The 23,351-nt window shown below is 43.9% G+C and overlaps 1 protein-coding gene across 1 annotated transcript in view; it reads left to right on the forward strand.

The window, feature by feature from the left end:
- Window positions 1-23,351, forward strand: part of LOC146344630 (uncharacterized) — a 185,820-nt gene that overhangs the window by 14,288 nt on the left and 148,181 nt on the right. Inside the window, 2 exon segments of the mRNA XM_084859808.1 lie at window positions 11,514-11,958; window positions 18,328-18,330. Coding sequence (XP_084715934.1) covers window positions 11,514-11,958; window positions 18,328-18,330 — 448 coding nt within the window.

Consider the following 23,351-nt stretch of genomic DNA (forward strand, 5'->3'; position numbering starts at 1 on the left):
TGACTTACAGATCAGTAATTCTGAATTCTGGATGTGCACCTTTTTCTGCATTTCCAGCATTTAATGTTTAAGGCAGCTGTGTTCTAACTCAGGAAAGAATTCACCATTTTCTGATGTTTGAAGCTTTAGCCTTGAAATGTGGATGAGAAATTCAGCATTGTGTAAATGGAGTTAGTTGCTATGGCTTTTTATTAAAGCCTTTATGCTGTGACCAGCTGTTTCCTCGTTCTTTACCAGACTGTAAAACTGTGTTTTTAAAAAAATAGCTGTGCAATGTCTTTGTACTGAGAACTGAGGCTGCAATCCTTTGCCCACTTACCAGAGAGTAAGTCTCATTGCACTTAATGTAGTTTATGTCTGAGTAGACGTATACAAGTTTGCACTGTGAATGGCTCAGAATGAAGCTACTTGGTTCTCAGCTGAATCCTACAGTAAATGGATCATGTGCAATAAATGGATCAAGTACAATACAATAAATGGATACTAAATGGATACAATTCAATAAATGGATCAAGTACAATAAGGGAGCAATCCTATGGCAGCTAGACAGCAGCTAGACTGCCATAGGATATGTTGTTTTCTGGGAACTGACCTCAAAGCCCGCACTCCGAGTTCGGTTCCTGGAGAACTAACCTCCCTTCACTTCTGCACTGCCTCAGAGGCAGCGTGGAATAGCCCCATACTCCGCGCTCGCAAGAGGAGCATGGAGCAGCTGAAAAGGGGCGTGGCTAGGGGTGTTCCGGGGCGGGGAGGGCGGAAATGCCTGTACAACACATCCTATGTGTCGCACAGCAGCCTCCTTCCCCACTCTGTCTTCCTGCAGCTAGATAGCTGCAATCAGCTGTCTAGCCAAAAATACAGAGCGGAAGGAGCATGGAGGGAATGATCCCCTCCGTGCTTCTCCTGCCCTGCTTTGGATAGGCGGTCGCCTCCAAGTTCGGAGGCGGCTGCCTACCTGGATAGGATTGCACCCTAAATGGATCAAGTACAATAAATGGATCGTGTACAATTTTACACTGTGACTGCCTCAGAATGAAGCTACTGAGTTCTCAGCTGAAGCCCTATAATAAATGGATCAAGCTTAGAGAATGCAGAAGACCTAGAACCACAGTCCAACATATTGCTAAACATACTTAAGTCCACTGAGTAATTTCAATCAATGGGCAAGGGTTGATTGTTATACATTGTTATGCAATTTATTTATCGTATGGGACATTTACATCACATTACAATAAAAACACAGACCATAATAAATATGAAATGTAAAATATAAAATATAGACAGGAATATTACAAACGTATGTCTAGGTTACAGATATAGTTCTTTACTTCTGTTGTCACAGCCAGGAAATCAGCAAAGTCTCCACTGTAGGCTCGGTTTTGACACTCTGTCCCTATGTGTTGGATGGTTTGTTTTTCAGCCCCACAATCACAATTTGATGATGTTGTTTTGCCCCATTTATAAAGGGCATCTGTACATCTACCATGACCTGTGTGAATTCAGTTCAAGGTTGTCCATATCGCATGGGGCTGGAAAAACGTGGTTTTTCCAAGATGCAGGGCAAGCTTCGGCATTGTGGAGGGCACTTTCCTAGCCAATGTTGTTTCCACATGTTGTAGATATTGAAATCATCTTCTAGAAGAGCTTTAGCAGTAGAAATGGCTGGATGTCTCGATCTTAACCTGTTTCACTCCAAGTAGGTTACATCTAGGGATGTACGAAAGTCACTTACCTTGAACGAAATTTGATTCGCGGTGGGGGGAGGCGCTCTGTCCCTCCCCCCGAAATTCTGGCCGGGGGGGAGGCACCCCATCCCTCCCCCCTGAAATTCTGGCCGGGGGGGAGGCGCCCCGTCCCTCCCGCTGCGAATCCTGGCCGGCCGGGAATGCAAATGGCGGCTGTAGCCGCCGCCGTTTGCGTCCCTACAGTCAGCCGTGATAGGCTACGTAAATGTTTACATAGCCTATCACGGCTGAGTTTTTAAAAAAAACAAAAACGCATGTACGCAAATGGCGGTGCCCATGGGCGCCGCCATTTGCGTTCCTTATTTTGGCACATCTAGTCTACATAAACATTTACGTAGACTACGGCGAAAATAAGGGGAATGCTTTTTTTTTTTTTAACTCAGCCATGATAGGCTACGTAAACATATATGTAGCCTATCACGTTTGTTTTTTTTTTAACTTGGAAATGGCAGTGGCGGCAGCCGGTCGGAAGACCGGCCACTGCAGCCGCCGCCGCCAAACCGCCGCCGGAGCCGCCGCCACCAGGGAGATTCGCCCAAGGTAAGTCCCATCCCAGGGGGAGGGCAGACTGTTTCGCCACTGATTTCAGGGGGCCGAATGCGCTGGCATTCGGCCTCCCCGAGATTCGTGGTGAAATTCTCTGACATCCCTAGTTACATCATTTAATACTGGTAGCTGGAGATGGTCAATAATCTTCTGGTATTCTTGAAGAAGGGCACTCTTTCGTCTTGCATCCGGAGGTGGTATATGGCTCAAATCAGGCAGCCAGTATGTGAGAGTAGATCGTATCGTCCCACTAACAATACGCATTGACTCACGCAGTTGTGTATCAACCTTTCTCGTGTGCGGTCTATTAATCCACACTGGGGCACAGTACTCTGCTGCTGAGTAAACCAGACCGAGTGCAGTCGTTCTCAGCATATCCACTGTCAAGCCCCAGCTAGTGCCGCATAGTTTGTGTAGAATGTTATTTCTGCTTCTCAGTTTGGCAGCAGTGCTCATCAAGTGTTCTTTATAGGAAAGTGTCCTATCCAGTGTGACCCCAAGATATTTGGGATGCATGTTGTGATTGAGCCGGTTTCCCTTAAATTGAACGTTGAGCTCTCTGCCTGCTGATCTATTACAAAGGTGGAAGCATGTTACTTCCATCTTTGTTGGATTGGGCTGTAACATCCACTTACAGAAATATTTATCCAGTGCGTCTAGATGGGAAGTGAGGACATCTTCAGTTGTCTCAAAGGATTTATGTTATGCCGATGTAGAACAATATAATGAACTGTGGCCAACATATAACAGTATAATGAGCTGCAACTCCCAGGTTCTGCCAGACTCTGATGAGATGCCCCACCACTACCAAAAAGACCCAGCCCATGATAGAAATAAACAAATGAAGGAGTAGAACGACATGTAGATAGGGGTTGGCTTGGTTTGTAATGGTTCCTGTTTAGTCCTATTGAACAAAGTAAATGGGCAGCAATATCTGAGACATGGTTGAGAGTGGTACAGTCTCCTACCACAGATACCAGGATTACTTACATTACAGTCAAGAGTTACCAACCTGGTTTAGGTTTATTGTTTTCTCAGTATGTTAATTAATTAATTGATTGATTGATTGATTGACATGTATACCTTGCCCCATCCCAATCTTGGGAGATCAGGTAAGATAGTCAATAAAATACCCTATGAAAACACAATACAATCCATTCAGTCAACTTAAATATGGAAAATGTCAGCCCTCTGGCATAGCTTTACCCAGACTCCAAATCTTAGTCAAGTGCCAGGGTGGAGCAGTGATTCGAATGTGAGACTAGGGCTGGGAAGACCCAGGTTCAAATCCCCACTCTGTCCTGTAGCACCCTAGGTGACCGTGGGCCAATCGCTGTCTTTCAACCTAACCTACCTGTCGTGGGGATAAATTAAGGAGGAGCATGAACCATGCCCACCGCCTTGAGTGCCTTGGAGGAAGGCTGGAACAAAAATGCAATAAATAAATACAAAAACAGCCCAAATAGATACTCGGGATCCAGATTGTATGAAAGCTCAGTTCAAGGGGTTGGCCTTCCATAGGGAGATAAGCATGTGCTTAGAGATAAACAGAAATATGGATGGGATATTTCCTCTTCACAGTGCCCCACACATCAATGGAAGCCTGTATAGAATGCAGGCTTCCACTGAAGTGTAGGGCGTGGCAAATATACCTACAAGGCATACTTGTATTTCCTGAGTCTTAGATGCACCTAGTCAGTGCACCCAACCCCCAAAGCCAAACAATGCTGTAGTATTCCACACGTTAGTGCAAGGGATGAAGTCCATGTGACAGAAAGCTCTATGGAACTCCATACAAATACCATTTCCCCCTGCTTCTCATTCCTCTGATGCTGCAGTAGGATAACTACACTATATTTATTCATTTCTGAATTTATTACGCTTCTATACTGCCCGATAGCCAAAGCTCTCTCAGATGTTCACAAAATTAAAACTATAAAATATGACATGATCGAACATAATATAAAACCTTTAAAAGTTTAAAACAGAATAAAACCAGAGTAAAAGCCTGCAGCAGTGTAAAGATATAAAAACACAACAACACATTTAAAAAACAAAACTGAAGGACTAAAAGCCTAGGAAAATAAAAAGGTCTGGACCTGGCACCGAAAAGACTACAGGTGAGCCTCTCTAAGAAAGGCATTCCACAACTGGGATGCCACCATTGAAAAGGCCTTCTCCTTAGTACACTAGGAATTGGGGAGCTCTTCTGTGGAAATGGTCTGGATCTAAATTGCATCATCTTGAATAATTAGGACTGCAATCCTAGAGCTTTTCTACATGGGGCATTTATCATACGCTTGTCATTCCCTGCTCACTGTTGTTTATGGTTCTTTTAGAAGATGATGTGACCCTCCAGTTTTGCTTCTGTTTGTAAACCTCACTCACCATGAGTTTTTTTTTAGAGCAGGGAAAATGGGGTATTATTTCTGATGACAAAAGAAAACACTGTTTCCACTTGTGTTTGCACTCTTCCACTATTCCACAGTGCCACCTAGAGGTCATGTAGTGGAAAGCAGGAAAGGAAATGCTCTTTGTGAAGTGCTTGGATCTGAATTCTGCGATAAAACCAAAAGGAGATGCAGGAGATTAACAACCTTGCGTAGAAAAGCCTCTATTCAAATTTACCTGGGAATAAGTCTCATTGAACTCAGTGGGAATTACTTCTGAGTAATGCATGTATTGTGCTGTAGGCTTCGATCCTGTGCATTGTTACTTGGCAGTAAGTCCCACTGAACACAATGGGATTTACTTCTGAGTCAACATGCATAGGAGTGCACATAAAAGCTATCTTTTATTTTTAGAAAGAAAAGCCAACTTAAATCTTTCCCTATTCCTTCTGGATTATGCTAGCAGACTACAACCAAACGAACAGCAATGGACAAGTATGGCTTTCATTCTCAGCCCCACCAATCAAAATTTTCCCTCATGAATTAAAATGGCCTCTGCCAATTAAACAACTAAATCTATAGTTGATTAATCTTCTAATTAAACCAGTTCAAACCTGAAGGTCTAATAACGCTTGCAGCAATAATTTCTACAGTAATGACCGAACTGCTTTATTTCATGTGGAGTAACATATTAGGGTGACATGAAAAACGGTATATTCTTTTACTCGAAAGGAGAAATGTTATGTAAATCAAGCCTTAATATTTCTTACAGGCTAATGACTTCCACAAAGAAAGTCAGAGGACAGGGAAATGAATATTGCAGTTATCACCGTTCTGGGATTTTATTCCCGTTAGTGATCAGCTTGACATCTGGAGAAAAATTTGTAACAAATACAATGCGATGAATAATTGCAGCTGATTGCAAAAGATTTGGTCAAGGTGCCATTGCTGGAGATTAATTTGGGGGTGGGGGGGTTCAGAATGATGAACTGTGATGCAGTCAGACAAGATAATCCAACTAGTCGCTTCCTGGCCCCATTATCTATGTTTCTTCTGTTATGGACTAGTGCTTTTATCACATCAGCCAATTTCCTTATCTTCTTTGACAGTTTGTCATTATTTGTACTGCTAGTTGGTTGTTACAGCAAAATGTCAAGGACTGTCCTTGACACCCTGTTATTTAAGACCCTCGTTGGCACAGTGTGGTTAATTTTCATGGGTTTTTCTTCACTACCCTCTTCACAGCAGCAAAAGGATCGCATCGTAGCATTGTAACCTGTACAACTTGCTCAGAATCAGGTGTATTTAAGTAGGTTTTTAATTTCCCCAGAAGAGTTACATTCCATAGAATGTATCAAAACTTATATATTAGGATGAGTGAGTTCCCACACTACATCTTGGGGTGGATGTGTGTCCTAATCAGGAGCTTTCAGAAACGGTGACTGCCTTCCTTTGCATTTCCATACACTTACGGGGACTATCCCATTCCAACATCAGATGGTGCTGGAGAAAGAGGGTCTCTCAACCTTCAGGAGCAGCTATTCGAGGCTTTTGCTGAACTGCAGTTGGCCTGAAATGTCCCCTTGCATGGGCAGAAGCTCCTCCGTGTGTCATAGGAAGCTGTAGTCAACAGACACATGCTCAACTGTATTTAGTGATATGGGTTGTTCATAGACAGTGCTGGCTCCAGGTTTTTGAGGGCCTTTGGACAAGACCCCCTCCCTCAGCAAGTCTTTCTTCTCACCACCGCTGCCACCAGCAGCTATTGTTCTTCCTGCTCTTGCTAGCACTTGCTTGCTTGACAAGCAGCGAGCAAGTTGGCAGTAACATCTACTGCTTCTCCTCACCACCACCACCTCCTCACTACTACCAGAGTGAGAGGCCAGTGAACAAGCAGGTTGCAATGGTGAAGAGGAGGAGCAAGTCCAGGGGCTCTTGTCACTGGGCCCCTGCTGGGGTGTGGGCCCAACCATGCCTACCCTTCATGCTGGCCCCATTGAAAGAAATAGATGTTCTCTGTATTGCCCCAACAGGGCACCTACCAGTTTCCTGACGTGTAAAATCGCTAAATGCCACAGCAGGACAGTATTTTGGTGATGGGTGAAAGTTCCTTTGAAAATTGAGGAAAACATAAGATTAGGGACTTATTTTGTGTCTTGCAAAAGTAAAGTAAAGGGGCACATCTGCAGCGACAAAAGCCTTCCCAGAGTGCTGGTTCATTATTTTGCGTCAAACCAGGAGTGCGGAAAACATGAAAATATGACGCTTTGGCATGTATTTTATCACCATTTAATTTGCACATGTAGAATCTCATTAGGCTTTGGTTATTTCCAAATGGTTAAACCTGGATTTCCTGTATCATTTGTTCTGTGATCTACTAGCAAGGTACCCCCAATTCTGAAACAAAAAATTCAATGAACATCACCAATTTTAAGCTGTCAGATTAGAAAGGGTGGGAGGGAGCTCTCAGGAGCCTTCAGATGCTGCACTGGAGAATTGGGGATTTTGGTTTCTTCAGGGAAATCAGCACATGGGAAAATTAGTTGCTCTCCATTCATAATAATGTAGTAACAGCGGGGAGCCTGGATGGGGGTGGGAAACAAGCCTCTCTCATCGGTTGAGCAGCCGCTGCCAGTTTGATGACGTTCAGTTCTACTCCCCCTACCCCACCCGGAAGTATGTTCCTTTCAAGCGCTGAAAACCAGATTTTAAAGGTACGCTACACTTCGCTTATCTTGCTTCATGTGCCCCTGACGGACCAAAGCTGATTCCATGAAAATCTGGGCAATACTCCAATGCACTTCTCATTCTGTTGTCATGAAGATCCCTGCCCAGCCTTTGGTTCTCAATGGCTTTCTGCTTCAGTAGCACATTTTCAGACCCTTAGTGCTAATTTGTACATTAAATTTCAGTGTCGAAGTATTCCGATTTGGAAAACTGTTCCATTACATACATATCCAATGCTCTCTCATCCAAAGAAAACTAAATTTGCAATCCTCTACACACTCACACTTAGCTGGGAGTAAATCCCACTGAACTCGGCAAGAATTGCTTTTGAGTAGATGTGTAGAATTGCACTATAAATCTTGTACTGCTGCCCTGAAACTTCTTACTACTTGGGGAAAGGAAGACTGTTATAATAATATACAATCAGTGTGTACTACTAACTGGTTTGGCAGATATACAGGTGATCCTGAAAAATAATCACATATGGTCTGACACCCTGGGGGATGAGGGACTGCACCCTTCCCTCACGGCACCCCTAATTAGAGCGTTGTTGGATGAATGTTAGTCCATCATTAATCTGGAACATGCAGAGAGCCAACTCAGCAGCCCTCAAAAGTTTCTGGCACTGCTGAACTTTTACCAAGCTCTAGAACAGTTTTCAGGACAATTCTTCATTCATCACAGGCTAGCTGTGGCTACCTGAATACCTTGCTAGAATCATAGAATCGTAGGGTCGGAAGGGGCCTACAAGACCATCGAGGCCAACCCCTTGCTCAGTGCAGAAAGCCTGATTCCCAGGCAGTCTCCCATCCAAGTACTACCCAGGGCTGACCCTGCTTAGCTTCCGAGAACAGACGAGATCAGGCGCATCCAGCCCTTTGCTCGGCTACCTCATACGGGATGGGCCACGGCTCAGTGGTAGAGCACCTGCCTTGCATGCAGAAGGTCCAAGGATCAACTCCACATCTTGAGGTAGGGCAGGAAAAAACTCCTGCCTGAAACCCTGGAGAGCCGCTGTCAGTCAGGGCCGACAATACCAAGGATAAGGCAACTTCCTATGATCCTAACTTCCTAGAAACATTTTGTCTTGTTTCCCTTGTACTAAGATCACATACAGATTGTTTTGTCTGGAACCAACACAAGTTTTAAAACCCTCAAACCATATAAACTCTCCTTTAAACAAATCCATTGTTCTGTGTGTTTCCATTCCCTTGCCGTGAATATCTAGCTACACATCCAAGAAAACCGCTTCACAGTGGACGGTTTCTATGTGCAATGAAAACACAAGGAGCAAAAAGGCCGTCATTCACCAAAGAAACAATGAGGCCAGACATGGTTTCTAAGTGTTTGGTTTCAAAAAGAATGCTGGCTGTTTAGCAGCTGTGGTTGTCTGTAGTTTCTGTCTAATGATTAAGGGTGGTTCCAGATGGAGGGTGCCAAGCGCTTCCAATCAAAAGCCATTGTGCAGTCATTCCATCTTCCCACCCTTAATTAATTTTTTTAAGTAAGAAAAAATATGGAAGAAGCAGTGGGAAAACATGGCAGGGGGAGGTACAAGTGGAAGATGATGACATCTATAAACACACACACACACACACACACATTCTGTATTTCAGTATGGGAACTACACAAAAGCCTTGTCTGGCAGCACTTTAAGTTTGATTTGGGATAATTGCATGCTCTTGTTTATTGTTTTCATACTCTTGTTTATTAACCAGTCTTTTCACTGGTTATGTGAACCTCTCTCATTCCTTTTTTTCTGTACAGAAACAGTTATTATTTCCCCCCCCCCTTTTTTTTCTTCATTCAACATAAGGCTGATCTGCTCTTTATGAATTACTGCGTATGAAGTGGCTGCAGGGACATAATCATATGGAGGAAGTTGTATCTGACCTGGCACATCTAAGGACAGAGGTTGCTGCCTCCAAGCAGCAAAGCACCGAAATGTGGGTGGCTAAAAAATGTGATGTTGTGCTCATAAATTGCCATGGGAAAGCAGTGTCATATATCCATGGATGAGTGGGTCAGATGTTACTTCCTGCATGGATTGCTCCTCAAGCTGCAGAGCAACTCATAAACATCTGAACTGGTCCTTTCTTGTAAGGCTATAGCATGTCTGGGATTTATTTTCATCTGTATTAGCTTTAGATAAAATAGCCAGAGCAGCATTTATTCTAGGCCTTGGAGGCACCCCATCCTGGGAACCTTCTCCAGTCCTCCCTGCTTTCCATTGCTAAAATATCTTCTCTATTAGATTCTTCATCATTCCTCACCTTACTGTCCTCACCTCTACACTTATTGGCTCAGGGTTTCTAGTCTTCTCTGATCATATAGTATTTGGGAATAACTATTTAGTTACTTTGGGAGGAAAGCTATGGCCAACCTAGACAGCATAGTAAGAAGCAGAGACATCACCTTGCCGACAAAGGTCCGTCTAATCAAAGCTATGGTTTTCCCAGTAGTAACGTATGGCTGTGAGAGCTGGACTATAAGGAAGGCTGAGCGCCGAAGAATTGATGCTTTCGAACTGTGGTGCTGGAGAAGACTCTTACAAGTCCCCTGGACTGCAAGGAGGTCAAATCAGTCAATCCTAAAGGAAATCAACCCTGAGTGCTCGCTGGAAGGACAGATACTGAAGCTGAAGCTCAAATATTTTGGCCACCTAATGCGAAGAGAAAACTCTCTGGAAAAGACCCTGATGCTGGGAAAGACTGAAGGTAAAAGGAGAAGGGGACGGCAGAGGATGAGATGACTAGATAGCATCACCAATGCAATGAATATGAACTTGAGCACGCTCCGGGAGACAGCGCAGGACAGGAAGGCCTGGCGTGCTATGGTCCATGGGGTCACGAAGAGTCGGACACGACTGAACGACTGAACAACAACAATTTAGTTACTAGTTACTCTGGAGGGCAGGGCCTTGCCTTGAACCTTCTAAAAATAATAACCTGCACATTAGGAAAAATCTAAATCTACTATAACAAGCACATGTCTGTCAATCCATTTTGTTATTTTTAGCTACAGATCATTACAACTTATTGTATAAATACTTGGCACATATTTAGCCAAGTATCCTGTGAATTTGCCATAAACAGCTAGAACACAATGAAATAGGACCAAATTAGACCTACTGTAAAGTTAAATAACCCAGATAAAAAAGAAAAAAATACAGCAACCAACACATCAACAGGAAATAATAAAAAAACAAATCATAAATTATACAAGTTCTACTCACAAATGAAAGATTAAACAAAATCCAACCCACATATAATCTCTAGAAATATACAAAAGTGGTCAGTCAGAAATCAGACTGTCTGTGAACATCAGTAGAAAGTAGAACAGATGAAAAGAGAAGATATTGGCCATTCTAGTACCAAGAAGAATAGTAATAAATACATAACGCCTTGCAAATATTACAAGCTTTAGCTAGGTGGCAGTATACTTCCAAAAGCTGACCATGCTGGTGGTTACATCAAGCAAAACATGTCTGAGACCCACTGATGATGAGAATAGCAAGATAAGATCAAGATAGAAATCGTAGTAGTTTACTGGAAACTTATAACCGTTCCTTTACATTACAAACCTGCTACTCCTGTCTCCAGCCAGTCAATATTTACCTTGTAATGATCAGCAGAATAAAACATTAACCTGCTTTCCTTCTTCTTTAGCCTGCAGAAAAAATAAAATTCTTATGCTAATATGTAACAGACTAGTTTTGATCATGGGCTACATATATTACAGTTTGGAGTAAAATATGGCGTTTTACTGCTGTTCTCATGATGTGGCATATATTTGGACAAATATCCAGATACCAAACATGTGGCATCATTTTGTTCATGAGAGCAGCATTTTCATGCTTAACATTTATGAGATTAACTTCAGTGCAAATGCATATATATATATATATATATATAGAGAGAGAGAGAGAGAGAGAGAGAGAGAGAGAGATGTCTTGCCAACACGGTATCAAGTTCAAACCATGATTTCCCCCCTCATCTGGCTCCAGGAACTGTCAGGGTTTCTTTTTTCCAAAAATAATGTCATGTGGTGTTAGGTCAAGTGAGATGACTGTCACTCTAGGCCAGGGTTGGGCAAACTTTTCCAGGTGGATGGCCACATTGGGGGCTGGGGAATCCATCGGGGGCCACGTTGGTGGCTGGCGAATCCATCAGGGACACGTTGGTGGCTGGCGAATCCATCGGGGGACACGTTGGTGGCTGGCGAATCCATCGGGGGACACGTTGGTGGCTGGGGAATCCATCGGAGGACACGTTGGTGGCTGGGGAATCCATCGGGGGACACGTTGGTGGCTGGCGAATCCATCGGGGGACACGTTGGTGGCTGGCGAATCCATCGGGGGACACGTTGGTGGCTGGCGAATCCATCGGGGGACACGTTGGTGGCTGGCGAATCCATCGAGGGACACGTTGGTGGCTGGCGAATCCATCGGGGGACACGTTGGTGGCTGGCGAATCCATCGGGGGACACGGTGGCTGGAGAATCCATCAGGGCCACATTGGTGGATGGGACTGGCAGCAGGGCAGTGGCAGGTGGGGTCAGGACAGATGGGACCACACACACACACACACACACACACATTAACTATTCCTCCCACTCTCATGCACCCTTCACACACATGCACCATTCACAGACACACACATCAGGGCTGGCATCAGTGGTAGGCATGTTTAGGCAGCTGCCAAAGGCTCACACTCCAGCAGGGGCTCACTGTCAACAGCCCCCTGGAGTTGCTCCACCTCTTCCCCACTGCAACCTGCTTGTTCACCTGCCTCTTGCTCTGGCCCAGACAATGGTGGTGGTGACAAGGAGAAGCAGTAGATGCCACTGCCTGCATGATCACTAGCTCTTTGCTTGTCAGGCAAGGAAGTGGTAGCAATAATGAGAACATGAGGAGCCACTGGTGACGGTGGCAGTGAGAAGGCAGGCTCATTGAGGAAGGAGGCCCATTGAGGGTGTCTTGCCCAAGGGCCCACAAAAACCTGGAGCCGGCACTGACATGCATGCATATCCATTCACACAAACAGACCACAGCCTCCTCCCCCAGTGATCCTGATGCACAATGCTCTTGGATGTGTTGGGATAACTCGGGGGTGGGAGAACTGAAATATTGATCCTGATGAAGATTGCTGTCCATACGTTGCCAATAGCAGCACCAGAACATCAATCTGTTCCCTGCTGCCCAGCCGATGGCCGATCAGCTGGACAGCAGGGAAAAGTGGGCGGGGCTCTGCAGGGCACAGATTGCCCGCCTGTGCCTAGACTTTTGGATAGCTCCATAGTGTGAAGTTACTTGCTTAATATCTGTAATGGCCTTTGATTGCTAATTATTACAAACGACTAGACACATCCCACTTTCTTTGGCAGGCGCTTCAAGACACAGCGTGGTATCTTTTAATGAACTCAGTGAAAGAGAGTGATAAAGACTTGAGTTCTGTAGCCAGCTTGGAAGAAGAACCATTGGCAATGTAAGGTGGTGGTGGAGCCAGCATACGCTCTTGCTTTTGGAGATCTGTTGCTGCTTTCTAGACCAGCACAGTCTTCTAGATATTCCCCAAACACCTTGGAATATCTACTGCTTGCGGTCGTGGGGAGCACAGCAGAAAACAATGATACACCCTATTAAAGCCCTATTAAAACATCAAACCTTACAGTCCCTTCTGGGCCTCCCCTCTCTTCTGTTTTAAAAATGAAGTCTAGTTAATACTTGAAATCCTTGCGTTTGGCATGAAACGGACTGGACGTAAAACCATTCCTTTTCCTTATCATCTTCTTTTCTATCTTAACTGGAAATAACTGGAACCAGATTCCTTTCGCTAAATTATTGAAGATAGAGGAGGCATTTGAATCTTTGTATCTTGGTTTCTTCGTTTTGAGATACAGAACAGTGTCCGGGGCTTGCGTGCAAAACAGAGGCTCTGCAGTTCTTCTACTGTTTTGGTTTCTTTTTAAACTACAGGTTTATATTTGCTTCTCTTTTATCAGATATCTGGACATCTCAGTTGCCAACAGATTTTATATGAGGACTCATAGAGCTCTGACCTTAAGTGGTTTAATTAGTACATTAAAGGTGCAATTCTATGCATGTTTAGACTTTAAAAAAAGCCCCCAAACTCCCAGTAAGGATTGCACCCAGTGGCATTCCCACCTATTCCCAGTGAGAATACCTCTTCTCTAAGGCCTTTCTCACCCCAAGCAGGAAACACCTTCCCCATACACAATCACTCTGCCACCAGGACCTTTAAGGCTCAGGTCCAACCCACACTCAATCCTCTATCTGTAAGGACACAATTATAGTATCACCTATATTGTTTCCTTTGTTACCTTCCCCTTACATAGCCAAGAGCAGAAGGCGTAGGATTTGGTTAAACAAATATACTTAATTAATTAAAGCAAATAAGTTGTTGAATAATAAACAAGTAACTCTTAATGGTTCTTTCAATGTATGTTCCCTCATACACAGTACTCTAAATCACACTCTCAATCACTTCACAAATCACTACGGACCTCCCTCTCTCCCTCATTTCTCAATCCTAAAAATCTTATCTATATCCCTATCTCTGTTCTAAACCCTGTCTGACTCACACAGCACAGCACACTGTTTATATAGCACCTACTTTACCCCCACTTCATTCACTCAAGCAATCATCACCCATATGCAGATCCACCACTCTTCTTGTCACTCATCTCATTCTCACCCTAGAACTACACACCATAAAATACAGAGATATAACTGGAATACATAACCATAATCATAGACTTATAACAGGAACATATTATTATGCTTACAAACGCCATATATAGAGAGATGTGTAACATCACACACCCTAATTAGCTGAAGCTATAGTTGACTAACTGGTGAGTGGCCATTTTAATTTTTTTTTTGTTCAGTCGTTAAGTCGTGTCCAACTCTTCGTGACCCCATGGACCATAGCACGCCAGGCCTTCCTGTCCTCCGCTCTCTCCCAGAGTGTGCTCAAGTTCATATTCATTGTATCGGTGATGCAGCCATTTTAATAGGTGAGGATAAATCTGAGTTGGTGTGGACTGTAAGTTAAGGGTACATGTGTTTGAGGGAAGCAGGTTGCAGGCTATTTTTGGTTATATTGAGTTACTGTAATTGGAAATGAAATACAGTATTACAGATGGCATTTTTCTCCTAAAAATGGGTGAGCCTGTTTATTTCTTAAATTGTACGTTGTCTTCAGGGCTGTATTCATTCCACAGGAGTACAGAAAAAACATCAAAGCTTTCCTAGATGCAGTTCTTTTTTAAAGAAGCCGAGTCCTGTTTATCTTACACTTCCTTCAGTATCTCTAAAAGCCATTTATATTTTGGTAGCATGCAAATGTACCTAAATCAGTTAAAAGGCAAACAATGACTCAGCTAAGCCTAACATTCTTTTAATCAGTGGACAGCTCTCTTCCTTAGCCAACCCACTCATGTCCAAGGGTTGCTATAGGCTACCAGTCAACGCTCTCTTCTGGAATTTAACTTGACATTGGTGTCTGGATTTATCATGACCCACTCATTTCTACACATTTCCCAAATGCTCCACAGCAAAGAAACAAATGCAGATGTCTGGCAGCAGATAGGATGATGTGATCCATTCTTGATCAAATAGTCACAGACAATGTGTATTTAGAAGAGAAAGATTCCAAGGAAGCCTTGAATCATAAGTGCCAGAGGTGAGTTAGTGAGACAGACGTTTCAGTGCACCATCACTCTTCCCTGAGCTATGGCTATAATGACAGTGCAAAGGCCAGGTGAAAAAAACACACTTCAGAACAAAATGTTTTTCCTAGAAGTCTGTCAAAACCTCTTGAGATATTGTTTCTGGAGACATGGGTGTCAGTCCCATGTCCACATATAGAGGACTAATCCAGATGTTATCATTACAGCAGAGGTGCAGAATACCAGGCCTGGAGACCAAATCTGGTCCTCCTAGAGTCCCAGTGTGGACCTCTGAGGGAGACAATAAGTGTCTGAAATGCAGCATCACAATACAGTAAATAAGGGAGCCATCCTATGGCCGCTAGTCAGCAGTTAGACGGCCACAGGATACGTCAATTTCCAGGAACCAACCTACCCCCTCCCATGCTGCTTCGTAGGCACTGCAGAACGGCCCCGTGCTCCGCACTCGGAAGAGGAGTGCAGAGTGGCAAAAACGGGGCATTCCTGGGGGCGTTCCAGGGCAGGGAAGGTGGAAATGCCAGTACGATACACCCAATGTGTCATGCAAAATCGGCTGTCTAGCCACAAATGCAGGGCAGGAGAAGCGTGGAGGGAACAATCCAAGTTCGGAGGTGGCCGCCTATCCCGGTAGGCTTGCACCCTAAATAAATCAACATATATGAGAATTTAGGGGGGGAAATTGCCCCAGTGTGCGTCACTTTGTACTTGCTTGCATTGAACAAACTTTGCCATTTTGATGCCATTTCCCCCAGTTTGAAGATGTCCTTTTGGAGCTCTTTGCTGTGCCTTTTTGTTTTAACCACCTTAAATGATTTGGTGTTGTCAGCAAACCTGGCCATGTCACTGCTCAATTCTGCATGATTTATGACCAAATTTAAAAGATTCTATGATTCTAATACAATTCCCAGTATTCATCCCTCCATTGTGAGAACTGAACATTTATTCCTGCTGTGTAGTTTCTGTTCTTTAACTAGTTAATTGATCCATTAGAGGATATCTCCTCTTATTGCATGACTTTGCTCAGGAGTCTTTAGGAAGGGAGTTTGTTAAAAGCCTTTTGAAAGTTCAACTAAACTATATCTACTGGATTGCCCTTAACCACATGTTTGTTAATATTCTCAAAGAACTCTAAAAGGTTAGTGTGATAGGACTTACCTTTGCAGAAGCCATGTTGATTCTTCAGCAAGACTTGTCCTTCTATATGCTTGATAATTTTATGTTTCATCATCCTTTCCACCAATTTACATTGAACAGGTGTTAAGCTAACTGGCCTGTAATTTCCTGGATCCCTTTTTAAAAAAATGGTGTTATGTTGTCTACTTTCAAACCCTCTGGTACAGAGGAACATGTTACATATTTTTGTTAGAAGACCAGCAGTTTCACATTTGAGTTCTTTAAGAACTCTCAGATGGATATCATCTTGACCTGGTGATTTTTAAAAAAAATTGTTATAAGGTCCAGAACTTCAACTCTTGTCACCCCCATTTGCCTCAGTTCCTCAGACTCTCTTCTTGAGCATATCAATTCAAGCATGGATATCTGCCCTACATCTTCTGCAGTGAAGAAAGACACAAAGAATCCTTTCAGTTTCTCTGCAATCTCTGTATTACCTTTTTATTCTTCATGAACTTCCTTGTCACCAAACAGTCCCACTACTTCTCTAGCCGGTTTCCTGTTTCTGATGTATTTAAATATGTTTTTTTAAATTATTGCTTTGTTATTATTATATTATTTTTAGTGATATTCTCCTCATTCCCAACTGAGACAAAATCTAAGTACAGGTAACTGCATATGTTCACATTCATCCTCTGTTACCATTGCCTCTTCCTCGCTCCTTCCCTTCCATCTATCCATTGATTTCCTTGATATCTTGATATCAGCCAGTGTGGTATAGCGGCTAGAGTGCTGGACTGGGAGTTGAGAGATCCGGGTTCTAGTCCCCACTCGGCCACAGATGGAAGTTCACTGGGGGACTCTGGGCCAGTCACAGACTCTCAGCCCAAACTTCCTCACAGGGTTGTTATTTGAGGATAAAATGGAGGAGGAGGGGGAGTATGTATTCCGCCTTGGGTTCCTTAAGGAGGAAAAAAGGCGGGATATAAATAAATAAATAAATATCAAAATGTAGATTTAAAACTCCTCAGGACAATGATCTGCCTTTTTTTGTTGCTTAAGTTACTCTATATGGGAAAATAAGGGTGCAATCCTACCGGACTAGGCAGAAGCATCCAAGTAACCACTGCCCTGCTGGGCTCTTTCAGGAAGGGCAGGAGGAGTGATGGAGCCTATTTTCACCACACTGTCTTCCTTTCCTGTATTTTTTCCTGGGCTGGCATCTGAGCTATGTCACACTGCCAGGGGTGGGGATGATAGCTGAGAGACCTGTGAATCCAGCAGATCCATGGCCTCTCCTCCTCACTCCTCTCCCCACCCACTGGCACACCCTCTTTCCTACTTCCCTGTCTTCTTCCAAGGTCACAATACTAACCTTGACAGAGGAGCCACAGCTGAGCTTTCTGTAGCAGCTGGGAGGGATGCGGGGCGGGGGGGAATCGGAGCAGGGAATTCCCTCCTGATGTCATAGCTCTGTCTACGTCCCTTGGGGGAGGGATCCATCATACCCTATAGTCCTTCTGACACCCTCCCAGGGCCCATAGGACCAACTCTAAATTGTTGGTAGTGGTGGTATTTCTAGTATACATAAGGGAACATCTGTTGACCATGAATTCATGTAAAATTACTGGGTGTGCACTAATTCCCATAATGCAGAAGAGTCCTCCTTCCTACAGTAGAGAGATTTCCCAAGTAGGAAGCAACATCCATGTGGTTAACACCTTCACTAACAAAACAAAATCACCATTTGTTCCTTGCAAGTCATCTGCAAATAGTCTTTGTTTCTTGCTTCATGGCTTGCGTACCTTGCCTTCATGATCATGACAAATAGTTGGGATTGCAATCTGATGTGTTCATTCCTCTTCCTGTTCCTACAAGTTATGCACAGCCAACATTTTTCTCATTTTGGCATTCCATCTCCATGGAATGGAGGTTCTATAGGTTTATCATCACTTGTAAAATGAATTGGTCTCCAATCATTGCTTTTTGAAAGGAAGATGACAACAGTAGTTTAAAAACAAAAAGAAAAAGCAGGGAGGGATAATTAAGAAACCCTGAACTTTGTTATTCTTTGAGCCTCTCCTTTTTCTCAGACGGTAAGTTTTTTACATTTGTAGATTAATCAACAGAGGGAGCAATCCTGTGGCCACTAGTCAGTGGCTAGATGGCCATAGGATAGGTCAGTTCCCGGAGAACTGACCCCCAACCCATCCCACACTGCCTCGCAGGCAGTGCAGATCAGCCCCGTGCTCTGTACACATAACAGCAGAACGTAGCGGCGAAAATGGGGTATTCCAAGAGGTGGGACGGGGAGGTCAGAAATGCCGGGACGACACATCCTATGTGTTCTCCGGCCACCACTTCCCTTGCTCCAAGGTCCTGTGGCTAGACAGCCGATTAGCCACAAAAGCAGGGCAGGGGGAGTGAGGGGGAGATCTGCTCCTCACCACTCTTCCTGCCCTGCACCGGATAGACGGTCACCCCCAGGGTTGGAGGCAACCGTCGATCCACATAGGATTGCTCCCTAAAGTTTTTACTTAGCAGGGTTGCAATTTAGGGACATGTCTCTTTATTTTTGGAGCTCCTTGGGTTTGGGGTGTTACTGTAATAGGGTTTGTTTTTGGAGCTCTTTGGGTTTGGGGTGTTACTGTAATAGGGAATGAAAAAGAAAATATTACAGAGGGTCTTTCTGTCTAATAATGAGTGGTTGTTTTTTTGTTCGTGAAGAAGGTATGCTGAGATACCCCAATTAACATAACGGTAGGATGGAGTCGGATAAGCACTGGGAATTGGCTGGTCCAAGTGAAAGGAAGCAGTTTATCCATTCTATTCCTTTTCTTATCCAATGGTCAAGATCATATGGAGGGGGAGGAGGAGGAGGAGGAGGGAGTGTGCTTTGGTGAATGGGAACTCCAGGGCTGAACCTAAGCCAGCAGTCTCCAATCAGAGACAGTGGTGGAGGAGGGCGGCAGTATATACAGTTTGGCAAAAGGCTGCATTTGTTCATTGCACGAGGTGATTGGTTGGGAGAGGGCTGTGTTTGTTTGGTTAGATATGGGGTGTGTGCATGCACTCACTGCAGCTTCTTTTTATATTCCTTCCTTCTCCATTCAGAACCTTCTTTTCTAGAATATAAAAAAAAAAAACACCATTTACTAGTTAGCTTCTTCTTGGCTTGTTCCTTCACTCCTCCCCGCCCCCACTGCCATTCCATTGTTCATTGCATGAGGTGGTCTGTTGGAACATGGGAGAGGGCTGTGCTTGTTTTTTTAAGTTTGGTTAGATCTGTGGGGTGTGTCTGTGCACTCACTGCAGCTTCTTATTCCTTTCTCCTAGTCCTTCTCCATTCAACTCTGTCTTTTCTAGGTTCTTAAAAACAAACATTTACTTCTTGACTTGTTTCTTCACTCCCCCCCACACACACCCTTTTTAATTATTATTCAACCATTTCGTTTTTTCTTTCTTTCTAAATTCTAAAATGAAGAAATATCACTATAGCAGCCTACCCGTGCCTTGCCATATTGTTTGCCCCCCCCCCCCCACGTTCTGAAGTAAACTGTTTCTTTTCTGGCTTGATGCTCAAAAAACATAAATTAAAGAAAGGGGTTTTTTTTTCCTATTCTTTGCTTGTTCTTCACTCTTTTCCACCTCACCCCACACTGCTGCCCTCCTGTATTTCTTGAACTGTATGTTTTCCTTTTAAAAAATTAAATATAAAGTAATAAATAAAACCCTTTTCTTTGCTTGTAGATTGTTCTGTATTTGCTTTTCTTTTGCTCTTGTGTGTGTGCGCGCGTGTATGTGTGTGTGTGTGTTTGTGTTGCGGTCAAGAAAAGCAATACGTCCACATTGCAATACAGTGGGCAAAGCACCACACACATATTATTTATATTAACTTATTATTCCAATAATACTCCACTGTGTGGCAAAACAAGCCAGACCAATATGAGGCATCTTTGGGGTCTTGTCAGGGGCAGAGGTGGGCGAGGGTTGCTGTGGTGCTTCCTCCTTCTGTCAGTCCAGCAGACAACTGTCATTGCTCTTCATTCAATTCAATGGGCCACTTGTGCCAACATGCTAACTTGATTATCCATTTATGAACTTCAGTTTGGGTTTCCGAGAACAGCACATTTTACCTGCGCCTTACACAAAAACTAGTGGGCCAAACTGTCTGAGATTTGACAAGTGGGATGCCCTCTGGAGGGGCTGTGCATTGCCCAACTTTCATGCACTTCTGTGCAAGCAGTGAAAAGTTGTAGCTCTTTGCTTTGAGAGCTTTCCTTAAGAAAAACAAATTTCACCTGCACCCAGCTCAAAAACTACCAGGCCAAATTACCTGAAATTTGGCAGGTGGACACCCCTTCAGGGAGCTCAGATTTCCCCAAATTTCATTTATGTATCATGAAAAGTGAAAAAGTTATGTCCGTTTGTGGTTTCCCATGCAAGTCAATGGGAAAATACCAAAAACAAGTGATTCGGATGTCTGAATTTTGCTTCAGATTTGGATCCAAGTTGAAGCAGATGGGGTCTGAAGCAGTCCGAAGTGAAGTGGGGCCACTTCATAAAGTCCGAAGCGGCATCTGAAGTGAAGTTCGGGGGTCCGTGCACAGCCCTAGTTCATAGCACCTTTCTCCAACATGACACCCTCCAGATGTTTTGGACTACAACTCCCATCATCCCCAGACAATATAGCCAATGGTCAGAGTTTCTGGATATAGTAGTCCAAAAGATCTGGAGGGAACCATGCTGGGGAAGGCTGATTTGTAGCAATTCCATTTCTTCACCAGGTTTCCCATCCATCTACCTATAACTGCATATATAGCTGCAAATATCTTGGGTTGGGTTTTAGACACAGATTTGGGTCTACTAGTGTACCACTCCCTTGGTCACCACGAAATCCATGGGGCTGTCTTAGTATATATATGAGTCAACACTCAGGTCAGATCATGAGCTTGTTTTCATGTTCTTTTTGGATTAGGCTAGGGAGTTAACAGAGAGATTTAGAATTACTCCTTTGACATGGGCCAACTATTACCTGATATTTATGATGCCATCAATTTCTGGTCCCTACAAGAGCAGGGGGACCTATTTGTACCATCCAACCCCAGAAGCAGATGGATCTTACTGGTTTTCAAAATGCCCAGTCAGAGATATTGCATTACTGCTAAAAAGGATCACCATCCTGACAAGAGATCTGGAACAGGGAGGCTGACATGGGTCTTTGACACAGTGGGACTCTTAAGGAGGCAAGAGATCCTTAAAGAGTTGCTCAAGGGCTCCACGTCATAAGGACACACACACACACACACACACACACACACCAGATGTCTCAACAGCTTTCAGTACCATCAAACATGGTATCCTTTTGGTCAAATTGACTAGGATGGGATTTGGGGACACTGCTTTGTTGCATATTTACCTCCACCTGTCTGGTGGATCCCAGACCCATAGGAATAATTCTGTGGGGTCCCACAGAATTCTGTTACATTCCCTATGCTTCTAAACATCTATTTGAATCTGCTGGAAGAGGTTGTTGTCTGAGGATTCAGGCTATTAGTATGCTGATGACAGACAGTTATACCTCTCCTTTCCTCAAATCCCAGTGAGGTGGTAGAATCCCTGATTTGGAGCCTGAAATCAGTAATGTGCCAGAGAGGTGGGCCAATAAAATGAAGTTTAATCCAGATAACACAGGTGATGGTGGCAGGTGGATCCTTAGACTGAGTAGATGGATGGCTCTCTCTGGGCAGGGTCACACTCCCCCAAAAGAGTAGGTTCATTCTGTGTATGTGTGTGGTGGTGGGGGGGGTCTCATCAAGAAGTTGCACCCACATGGTAACCTCTCAATTAGACCACTGCAATGCACTCTGCATGAAACTGCCATTGAAGACGGTTCAGAAACCACAACTAGTCCATAATATGGTGGCCGGAATTTCAACTTGAAGAGGCTAATGGGATCACAGGACACTGGTCATAAATGATCTACACTGGTCAGCTATCAGACCATTTCTGAGCTCAGTTCAAAGCCAACAGTTAACCTGCTCAGACATAGGCAACCAGGTGCCCTCCGGATGTTTTAGACTACAGCTCTCATAGCCCCAGTCAACATGTCAGGGAATATGGGAGTTGTAGTCTAAAACATCTGGACAGCAACAGGTTGAACATCCTGTACCTGACCTAGAAAGTTGGGTTCAGTCCTGCATCATGATCCCATGCATTAATCGCACATGTGAAAGAGGACTATACTTTGCTCATGCTCAGAGAAATAAGTCTTTATTATCCTACCTTTTAAGTAGTTATGGATGTCTTCCTCCCCTTTCTAGCTAAAGGCTTTAAGCAGGAGTGGGCAACTTCAGGGAGTCCAGGGGCCATTTTTCAACCCCCTGACTGTCCCCACAGGACGCATTCTTGGAGGCAGCAAACAAATAACTTGTTTCCCACCGAAATTGAAAACAAAGTAAATTTGTCATTTTTAAAGGTCCATAGTGGTTTGCAACTGAATTTTGGCAGCAAACTGCATGCCACAGCATGGCAAAGGTAATTTTAGTGGCGCAACAGCAGAGGACACAGAAGAGGACAGGGGGCCGTATGTAGGCTGGGCGCTGTATGCTGCCCCACTACTGCTCGAAGATGATGCAGGTGACCGAGAAAGTGTTATTCAAAGACCCTTGGAATAAATGCAAAGTTTTCTGGATAAATTTAATAAACATTGCCCATTGACCTCAGTGTAGAGTCAAAGGTTTCCCCTGTGTCCTCAAAGCAGCCAGAAGTGTGCCCCATGATTCTTGACAACCCAGGCTGTGACATCAGAGCAGCACAGCCAATGGCAGCTAGAAGGTATGATATTTGGGTTCTGGACATACTTCTGGGAGTATCTAGTAATTTATTTATCCATTTAAAAGAAAATGCATGCTACCTTTTTGCCATAGTTGGCATTCAAAGACCCGTTGTGACACTGGAGTTAGACAAGTCTTTTGTGTTTTGCTTCGTGGGCTCCTGTGAAAGCATGAAGACACTGCAGTTCCTTCTCAGGCCATTTCTACTTCAGTTTTTTGTTGTTCAGTCGTTCAGTCGTGTCCAACTCTTCGTGACCCCATGGACCATAGCATGCCAGGCC

Source organism: Heloderma suspectum, chromosome 5 (assembly GCF_057233095.1).
Source record: "Heloderma suspectum isolate Gila_16-S chromosome 5, 16-S_ref, whole genome shotgun sequence".
NCBI classification, from domain to species: Eukaryota; Metazoa; Chordata; class Lepidosauria; order Squamata; family Helodermatidae; genus Heloderma; species Heloderma suspectum.